This window comes from Echinops telfairi, unplaced genomic scaffold (genome assembly GCF_000313985.2).
Source record: "Echinops telfairi isolate 266 unplaced genomic scaffold, ASM31398v2 ScPeMD7_5592;HRSCAF=6446, whole genome shotgun sequence".
Lineage (NCBI taxonomy): Eukaryota > Metazoa > Chordata > Mammalia > Afrosoricida > Tenrecidae > Echinops > Echinops telfairi.
The window spans coordinates 14644380-14654731 of record NW_022109491.1 but is presented as its reverse complement, the minus strand read 5'-3'; the positions used below and the strand labels follow the sequence as shown (position 1 = coordinate 14654731).

The window sequence follows — 10352 nt, the reverse complement described above, 5'->3', positions numbered from 1 at the left end:
GACTCCATGATACTCTGGCTATTTGACTTTTGATATTATAATACCGTTTATATGGACTATTTTTATACTTTACAGTATAAGTAATTACATGGATACTATTGAGTGTCGGTGATCTTGACACCGTTGATGCCTGTGGTGGTAAAGAAAATGTGTCTGCCTTCTAAATAGTAGGTGCACAAACTCAACAAGGCCTACAGATGATCTAGTTCAATATGCCCATTGGAAAGATGAAGAAACTGCTGCTGACAGCCACAATCCTAGGAGTCAGGACCTTCACTGTTGCTGTAGAATGATATCTGAGCCCACTGGGCTCAGATCCCTAGGCTTTGATTATGCAGATTCTAAGAGAAGCGGTAAATGCTCTGGGGCACCTATGTCAATGGAGGGCTAAATACAGCTGGGCTTGAATGTGACCGCTAGGAAGTTCCCAGGTCCTTCTACCTCCTTCTATCCATCAGCTCCTCCGAGCAGTGCCTTCTCAGTTTCCACATCCCTGGTTTGCCGCAGAGCCATGAGCGATGCCCCAGGAGACAAACATGGAACACAAGATCTTTGGATGAGGTTTTCTATTTCCATCAAGAGCCACCGTTTCAAAAACTCACAGGGCAAGTCTACCCTGTCCTAGGGTTGGCATTGACTCGATGGCAGTGAGTTTGGTTTGGGTTTTGAGTGTGGGCTAGGGGATGGCACATTAGCTTGTAGGCTCGGGTTCAAATTCTAGCTCCCCTCGTACTGACCTGACTCCTACCCCCTCTATGCCTCGGTTTCTTTCGAGAGCATGAGAATGATGCTACGACCCACCTCGTGGATGGCATGAAATGACTCAGGTAAAGGGTCTGGCATCAAGCTCAGTTAATAAAGTCCCCATTTTCCACCTTCTTCCCTCTCCTCTTTTCTCCTGTCCCTATCCCTCCTCCACCCTCCTACTTCTCCTGTGGAGCCCACTTGGTCCTGAGCGTTCCTGTGACGGTTGGGTCCTATCATCTCTCCTAGTGGAGATTGAGGCCTCCTTCCCCCTTGGAAGAGTCGGGTACAGGTCTGCTTCCAGGTCCCCAGAAAAGCTACCAGCGTTGGCATCAATAACCTGTCTGATCACAATGGTTCCAGGCAACAATCTGGCAGGCCCCTTACATCACATATTTGTCATCCCTCTGATTATACTCCCAGTGGCATTTCCCATGGACAGGGCATGCAGGTGGTGCATGTGGTCAGTGGAATCCCGAAGGATACTTCCCAGCTGTCACCTTGTTGCCCTGGAGACACCTCCTTTGTACTCACAGGCAGTGGACCACGGTGCGTCCCTCCCTGCCGTCATACTGCTCCTGCCACTTCTCCAGCCGTCGGACCACTTTGAGCAGAGAGCGCTTGGAGGGGGGGGTGTCCCGGTACGCTGGCCAGCCTATATACTGGAGGTGCTGGACTATGCGGTACCCATCCTGCGGCTGAGAACAGAGATGCTGTTAAGGCATCTGTAGATGCTTGGGGACTTGAGTCCTCCAGCTACCCTGGGACTGCATTGAACTTGATTGTAGTGAAAGGCAGACTGAATAGGGTGAAAGCCCTCTCATCAAAGGGAGCCACGCAAGCCATGCCCTTACCTACCTCCACACGTTAGCGTTTCACCTGCCATGAGTGCCTTCACTCCTGTCTACCTGAAGCACTTTCTCAGGGGAGGGTTCGCTGGCTCTTCTGGGCAGAGCTGTTCCCTCTGTGAGGGTCACGAGCCACAGCACACCTCCTTTTCCCATGAGTCAGAGATCGGGAGGCAGGGATGGAGCTCTGCTCTCCCCGGGGGTGTCACATTCCAGGCCCACTGCAGATCACTTTAGTCAGACTATCCATCTGCCCCTCTCCCACTCTGGATCCCTCTACCCAGCTAGTGAATTTCCTTTAAAAAGCCAGTACAGTGAACCCTCGCCACTTCGCGCTTCGACTTCCGCGGCTTCACTCTATCGCGGTTTTTGCATAACAGCGCATGCTCTGTCATTACTGCCACTGATTGGCTCATACTGTACACGCTTGATGCCCTAAATAATATAATAAATAATAAATGATAATTGTAACGTCCAAAATGTTTTACTGTATTTTCCCTTTTTCGTTTAATAAATTGGGTAATACGAGTGTAATGGTGACTAAAGGGTGTTTTTTCATGTCCTCTATGCTCTAACTATGAAAATATTTGATTTACAAATAAATTTCATTTATCACGGTAGGGTCTAGAACCGATTAACCGCGATAAATGAGGGTTCACTGTATTTGTTTTCACCTCTGCCCAGAGCCTGGCCCAGAGCTTACAGGACCCCATCAAGAAGCCTATCAACTCATGCCCAAAGCGTGCGGCGCAAAGCGGGACAAGGGAGTTCTGAGGCGTTGTGTCTACACGGTAGCAAGCGCGTCGGGAAACAGGCAGATGGCACGCTGGGTTCCCTTCTTTCCATCTCTGTGTTTTGGAGCCATTCCTGGGCTTGGAGCTGGAATCCGCCCAGATATCACTTTCCCAAGGAAGCAATTCTCAGCAGAGAATATTTGTCATCCCTCTGATTATACTCCCAGTGGCATTTCCCATGGAAATGTCCACCCCTCCCGGCAGCCTCCATCAGCTGGAGGAGACATGGCACAGAGGCGACTTACGCGAGCCATGTTACAGATGCGGAATATACGGTGGATGATGTCCTCGTCGATGTCCGCGGAGACAAACTCCACCTGGATGGGCCCGTAGCACCCGGAGGTCTTCTCAGGCCAGTACTGCATGCAGAGCTGGGGCAAGGAAAGAGGTCAGAGGCACAGGTCAAGGAAAGGGGAGACAGTCCCTTTGTTCCCAGCAGGACGCCTGGGTGGAAAAGGCAGAATGTGGCCTGGGTACTCAGTCTCAGCCACCTATTAGTTTGTTTGTGGAAAGGCCACAGCTCTGGCTTCGGACCACCTGTTAAGCTTTCTGGACCTGTATTTCCTCCTCTATGAAATGGGGGAGCGTGCCATCGACCTTGAAGCGCTGTCATCAGGCTGAAATAGAACACCCTGAAGCAGGGGTGAGTCTAACGGCCAACAGGAATCCCTGTGAACTTCCTTTGTTCCAAACCACCCTTCCCAATGATGCTGTTGGAAAAAAACAAACCTTGCCTACTATCATTTCCTCGACTGGAGGGTTTGAAGCTCCAGTAGAGAGGAAAAGGGGACTGCTGTCCCTGAGTCTAAGACAGTGGTTCTGAGCCAGAGGTGGCATAGGTAATCTCTGGAACCCTGTTCTGGTTTTCACACCTGGGGGTGCTACTGGCCTATGGTGAGTTGAGTCCTGGGGTATCGTGGACCATCCCATAGCAACAGTTTTTCTATTCCAGGGAGCTGGCGTTGTTGTTGCTAGCTGTCTTCAGTTTGGTTCTGACTCGTACTGATCTATGAATAATGAAACCCTGCCTGGTCCTGCACCATCCTCCCCATCGTTATGCGGGAGTGCCTTGTTGCAGCCCGACATATCCACAGTGCCTCGCCTGAGAAGCCTGGCAGAATGTCACAGATGGTTCCTTGGAATTATGGGTATCACCAGGAAGGAGGGGTGGATATTGCATCGTCCCTGGTGCTGGGGAGCCAGGATTAGACTTTGGAAGACCACGCTGGGGGATGTGACAGGGGCTGTGGTTCCAGGGAGAAGCAACGCGTGCCTCAAGTTCCTGCCCAGGTCTCAGAGCTGGCTCACAGACCCGGGCTTCTGGAGGTCACCACAGCCTGGCCAGAGACCAGGTGTTAGGTAAGCCCTCTGTCTGATCTTGAGGGCTCCCTGAGAGTTAGCGGAGGCTCCCACACTTGCCAGGGCTCCTGAGAAGGGCTTAGGAGTGAGCCTCTCTCCGGTGTGGTCTGTCATGGCTTATACCAAGCTTACAGGCAAGGAGCTGGGTTGACAGAGATGACCACAGAAACACAGCGGCCTCCTTGCTAGCTACCATAGAGAGAAGGTTTTCATGAACAGCAAGGGTTACTCTCCTCTCAATGGAAGAGAGTGGCCAAGTCATCCTGAGAAGTCCTAAGAGCTAACATATTCTTTCCTTCCTCCAGAGCTACCAACAGAAGGGAGGAGCTGGGGTGGAGAGGGAGGACTCATTGCCAACTACTTGGTTCTGACTCACAGCGACCTTATAGGACTGAGCAGAACTGCCCCAGTGGGTTTCTGAGACTATGAATCTTTACAGGAGTAGAAAGCTTCATCAGTCTCCTCTGGAGGGATGTGTAGTTTTTGAACCGCTGACCTTGTGGTTAGTGGCCCAGTGCGTAACCCAGGCCTCCCACGTCCCTAATTGTGGGACCTAAAATTCGCTTTGTTGTTGGTATTGGTAAGTGCTCTCACGTTGGTTCTGACTCACGGTGATCCCAGGCCACGGAGCGGAACACGGCACAATCCTGGGCCCTCCTCGCAGCTGTTCTTGTGCTTAAGCCCATGGCCGCAGCCACGGTGTCTCACTGCAGTGCGGCTTTCTTCCTTCCCTACCTCTGGGTTTCGATCACAGGGTACCACCTGACATGGTGGAACCCATGCTTTTTGGTATAGAGACTTGGTGTCTTCCTTCCGTCTTCTTTAGCTGCTTCCGTCACCGTTCAGTATTTGGCCCGTAGGTGGTTGTTAGGTGCCCTCGAGTCAGTTCTGACCCACAGCGGCTCTATGCATAACCGAACAAAGCCCTGTCCGGTTCTCTCGTCCTCACAATTGCTTTTCTGTACGCTGACGAGGTCTCATGCAGCAGGTTTACCTGTCCCAGCAATTTGCTTTTTCTTTTAAAAACACTTTTATAGGCACTTCATCCACCTGTCCTACAATTCAATAGTTCAACCATATCAAGAAGCGTTGCACAATCTTTGCCACAATCAATTTTAGAACATTTCCTTTTCCCCCATACTCATTGAGCGGCTCCCCCACCCCAACAGTTTTATTGGCACATAGTTTACCTATCATACAATTCAATAGTTCAGTCATATCAAGGACAAATGGACACTCATTACCACATCAATTTTAGAGCATTCCACCAACCCCCACCTCCATTCTGATGCAATCACAATCCATTCAGATGCTCCCTCCCACCTTCATTATTTACTCCCCAAATCCCCTCTCCCTCCATGTCACCCACTCCCCACCCCTGCATTCATTCCCTACATCCCCTTGTATCAGTTATTATCATTATGCATCGACTCCTCCTATGCTTCACAGCTGGGAGACACAACCAAAAAAAATTTTTTTTTAATGGACTAAGCTGATAAGGATAAAATCATAATGGTACAAAGACAAAAATGCAAATATGGCCTAAGAAGGAAAAGACCCAAGACCCTATCAACATTCAAAAAGCCCAGGATGAAATTTCTGCCATGGAACCAGTAAGAGATACTTGCACCCTGAACAGATTCAGGTTGTGTCTATAAGGGAGTCAACTGGTCAGGTGTGGAGTTCAATCAGCATAATCAAGATTACAATGGTCTCAGCCTCCAGGTAAGGCTGTTCCAGACTCTCCTGTGGCTGGAGCAGATCTGCCAGCGGCTCAGCCTGATTAGATACTGTGCAGAGGGGTTTGGGCTCCTACCATTCCCCATAGCCCTCCACCCATTGGGTGGTCATTATTTTAACTCTGATGTTTGTCTCTCACCATATTCGTATTTTGTAATTGTCCTCGTTGGATCACATAAGCTGGTGGGTGTCTTCCGTGTGAACTTAGTTGACTTCTTGCTTAGATGGCTGCTTATTTGAGTACAACCCTTTAAGACCCCAGACACAATTCTGATTAATAGCCAGGCAACATAATGTCACAGTAGATTTGACTGTTGCTTCCATGAGCACTGATTGCAAATCCAAATAAGACAAAATCTTTGACCACTTCAATCTTTTCTCCATTTATCATGAAGTTACTATTGGCCCAATTGTGAAGATTTTGCTTGTTTTCACACTGAGTTGTAATCCATACTGAAGGTTATAATCCTTGATCTTTATCAACAAGGGCTTCATGTTGTTCTCACTTTCAGCAAGCAAGTCTGTGTCATTTGTGTGTCGCACGTTGTTGATAAGGCTTTCTCCAATGCTGATGCCACATTCTTCTTCATCTAAGCCAGCTTGTCTGCTCACTCAGGAAGACTAGGATCTATCTGATAGCAAGGGTCCACTTACTATGGCCCATGGGCTAAATCTGGCCAGGTTCCTGCTTTTTATTTTTTATAGTTAGGGCACAGTAGAACTGCCCCTGTGGGCCTGAGAGGTTCTTTACAGAGGTTCTTTCTCCCAAAAAGCAACCAGGGGTTGCAAACTGCTCAACTTGTGGTTACAACAGCCCAACTCATAATCCACTACCCCCACGGAAGTATTGAATGTACTCACTAAATTCCAGTTAGGAGAGGTTAAGCATTAGACGACTAACTGAAAGGTTCAGACTAATCCCGACGTCCCTCAGAAGAAATGCCTGGCACTCTTTGGCTTGGTCACAGTCATGAAAACCCTATGGGGGGCAGTTTTACTCTGCAACCCCGCATCACTGTGAGTCAGAATGGGTCTTAAGTCCACCGACTCATATTAGAGTGGAACCCACATGTGCTTAGCACAAATGATGGTGGCCATGACAATGGCCAAGAGGAAACGTGAAGGAAAATTCTCATCACCCCCTCAGAGAGCAGAGGCAGGCATGCAAGGTTAACTCTCATCATGCCAATTGACGCCTCCCATCCCTGCTGTCTCCCTCGGTGGTTAATTGAGTCTCCTGGGGAAGGAGATGTATTGATGGGTTAGAGGGGAGGAGCTGGTCACCAGGACCTCTGAGGTTGGACAGTCATCTGCTGAGCGGTGCAGTAATGACAAATCCACAATTGGACTTCATTTCTCTTTGCCATGGGCTCTTCCACCTTGCAACCTTCACAGTAATGAGGGGCTGGGATAGAGAAGTTGGAGGCTGGTCAGAGAAATCGGAATTAATCAGAAGTGCCCATTAAAAGGGAAAAAGAATAACCGCTGTTATCACCTGCAGTGAATTTAGCCTTGCTGGAGTTTGGCTGGGATCCTGACGTGTGGTACACGGATCCATGGCATCCGAGAAAGCCTATTACCCCCAATCTTTTCAGGCTGGAGGAAATGCGGAATGATTTGTCTCTTTTAATAAGAGTTTCAGACCAATTTCTCAAGCTAATAGGTTTGACTATGCCTCAAACAAGGTTCCTCTAGTTGGGACACTTCTCTGCATTTGATTTTCAAGGTCATGCTCCCATAAAGCCCAGAGGCTGGTGAAGGTTGCACGGTCCTTCTGATGCTGAATGGGAGGTGGCCTTCCACTCCGCTACCCTCATTCGGAGGCTGCAGCAGCAACTGCACGGGTGACATTCAGCCTGGAGGTATCCCGGCTGGAGAGGTAGCCGAGGTGCCGTGGAAGATCAGGGTCTCTGCATGACTCCAGAGACCACACAACCTCTAGCTGGGGGCAATGGGAGAAAGAAAGGGGCAGCACCCTGTGTTCTGTTCCCCAAGACCCTTTGCATCTCAGAAATGAGCCTCCCAACAAAAACTGTCTAGTAGAGCCATCTCGGTGGGAGGGCCAGGGCAGCAGAAGGCAGGTGGTGCAGTGAGCACTCCCTAAGTAAGGCTTGCCCTAACTGCCCTGCCCTGCTTTACAAATCCTCGCTCAATCGCTTTCAAACTGAGCAATGTAGACAAGCCCTAACTTCCTAGACTTAACTTACGGGCGGCTGTGAATTTGAGGATGTCATCTTTGACAGTAGTTAGCAAGGATGCTTTAAAAACCAAACTCTCTGTCAGGGAAGTGGAGTCAATTCTGATTCAGGTGGGACTCCGTAGATGGCTGTGACCATGATGAGGCAGTGTGGCAGAGGGCTCTTTAGAACAAGTGCACTTGGGTTCTCTTTTGCTGTTGTTCTCCCCACCCACCCTACATCTAGGAAACTGGGTGAGATTTTTTTTTTTTGTTTAAGATAATACCCAATCCACTGCCCTTATGAAAAGCCCTAATTAGCCAGCGGGGGCGGGCAGAGGCGAAGATGGCAGCTGCCTGCCCATGGGGTACAGCCTCTGGGCTTTCCCAGAGAATGACCCAGATCATCAAAGAGGGAGGGCAGCAGCACAGTGTAAGCAGCAAAAAGGCACAGGGTGACTTGCCAGGTTGTGTGGCACCTCCCATGGGTGTTGACCCCAGAGGAGAACATTCTTATAGGCTTTCTTGGTCCTGATATTCACAGAAGCAGGTCACCAGCCCTTTCTTTGATGGGGCTGCTGGGTGACTTTGAACTGGTCAACTTTACGTTAGCTCTTTAGGGCAAACGGTATGTATCACCTAGGGATGTGTGACACTGCCCCCACCCCCACCCCAACATTCTGCATTATGCAATCATCCTCCATTTTGTGATCTGGTGGGCAGCCAATCCTTTGAAAGGGGAATTTCCTTGGGGATTTGGCCTGCACCCAATATGGATGGATGTTCTTGCAGAGCTCATGCTTTCTGGCCCTCCCATGAAGGTTTGGTCATCCTCTGTCCTCTGATTCCTGGGACTTGAGCCAGCAGCCTGCTGTCCGACCTGCAGATTTTGGATGGATCAGCCTTTATCACCATGTACATCAGGAGAAACCTCCTGGCACACAGATTTGGGACTTTGCAGCCTTCACGATTGCATGAGCCGTTTCCTTGTGATCTATATCTATCTAGATATTTATGAGTGCTTTGCTGGTTGTGCTCCTCTGGAGAACCCAGGCTAAGACTCCCTCCATTCCTTCCCAGATATGCAGTAGACTCATGAACTGCCTGTTGGATACTCAGGGTGCATGGGTTTGGGGTAGAAAGGGATGAGGACCTGAACCTACTGCTGGGTGAGATAGAGACAGAAGGAAGAGAGACCACCTGTGACCCAGGGAGCCAGACCATAGCATATATGATTAAAGAAAGCATGGGAGTGAAGACTTAGCCTTCTTAAGGTCCCAAAACAGGCGTTCAAGGAAGCCCACATAGTCCTCGATGACGGCATTTTCTTCCTTTGATAATGCACGTTCTGTAAGCGAGCCCCTGGACCAAGGGAAACATCGGTTCTGGGATTGGGTTCTCACTTTCCATGTAGAATATATGGTGTGATGCCTGGCCAATGCACCTCAAGGGCAGCTCTCAGCAATCATCACTGGGGCTTCTGAGTAGCTATGATGTTGAACACTTTCAGCAGAGCCTCCAGACACAGGCAGACCTGGAGGAAAGGCCCGGCAGTCTTGTTCACTAAATCAGTCAATGAAACCTCTATGGCTCAAAATAGTCACATCCCATTGAGCACAGGGTCACCATGATGGGTGGCAGTCTCCCCTCTTAGCACATGTCTCCCATTCTTCCTTTCCAAGCAGTCTGGGGATGGGTATGGTGGCCTGCTTCATGGAGGGCTTCCCCGCTGCAGAAACCCACAGGGAGCAGTGGTGACCACAGCTAGAGGGGGCTGCCAAGCCAGTAGGCATTGATGCTGTGGACAGGACTGTGCTTCTCCCAGAAGAGCCAAGGAGCATTTGCTGCTTGCTGTCAGAATGCATTAAGCACAGTGAACCTCCAGGAAGCCTGCACGGACCTGGGAATGCCTCACAGGCATCCTTCCGCCTCGTGGGCTCCAGAGCTCTCGTGACCGTGAACAGATGTCCTTTGAGGCTACAAGCTCAGGCGTGAAATATAACAAATCCAGAGGGAGCCTCCCTCATTAAACACACCCTTCGTGCTGATGGAATCAGAAAGCTTGTTAGTCGCTGGAATCCACCTGCTCAGTTCAATGAAAACTAGCCCATGGGTCAGGGTTTGGGACTCCTCACTTGAGTTCAGTGCACCTTGGCTATGCCATTTGTTAACTAAAACACACTTTGATAAAATGGAAAGACGAAAGACATACCAGAGCTTCAAAAATTAAGGACTCTACTTATTAATGTCCCTGTGACCCAGAGGGGGGAGAAAATCAGTCCCTGGCCACATACGTGCGAAGTGACCTTGCATTTAGGAGAGGAAAAGCCAAGAGTCACCCACTGCAGTAGTTTTAACAATTCAGAGCAGTGACAATGAAGTTCCATTCAGTTGATTCTATAAAGATCCCCAATATGTAATTGTCTTTAACACTGTGGTCAGTTAAGGAAGACCGGCTGGGGGTGCTGGGATGGGTGGAGGCAAATGGCAGACAGTCATCACAGCCTCTCAATCAGAGTCAACATTTTCATAGCCTCACAAGGTGGCAAATGCCACCTCTATGTACTAACATGAGGATCCCTGGTGGCACCGTGGTTACAAGTGGAGCCGATAAGCCCAAGGTCAGCTCTTGGAGACCACCACCCCTCCCATGGGAGAAAGATGAGTCTTCTACTTCTGTAAAGATGTCAG

The 10352-nt window shown here is 49.6% G+C and overlaps 1 protein-coding gene across 1 annotated transcript in view; it reads right to left on the bottom strand.

Annotated features, from left to right (window-relative positions):
- The window catches only part of PTPRT (protein tyrosine phosphatase receptor type T), a 459397-nt gene that overhangs the window by 2103 nt on the left and 446942 nt on the right, over nucleotides 1–10352 (bottom strand). Inside the window, exons 24-25 of the mRNA XM_045295498.1 lie at nucleotides 2632–2757; nucleotides 1279–1442 (exon numbers count right to left, since the gene is read on the bottom strand). Of these exons, the coding sequence (XP_045151433.1) occupies nucleotides 1279–1442; nucleotides 2632–2757 (290 nt within the window). The remainder of the gene's footprint in view (nucleotides 1–1278; nucleotides 1443–2631; nucleotides 2758–10352) is intronic.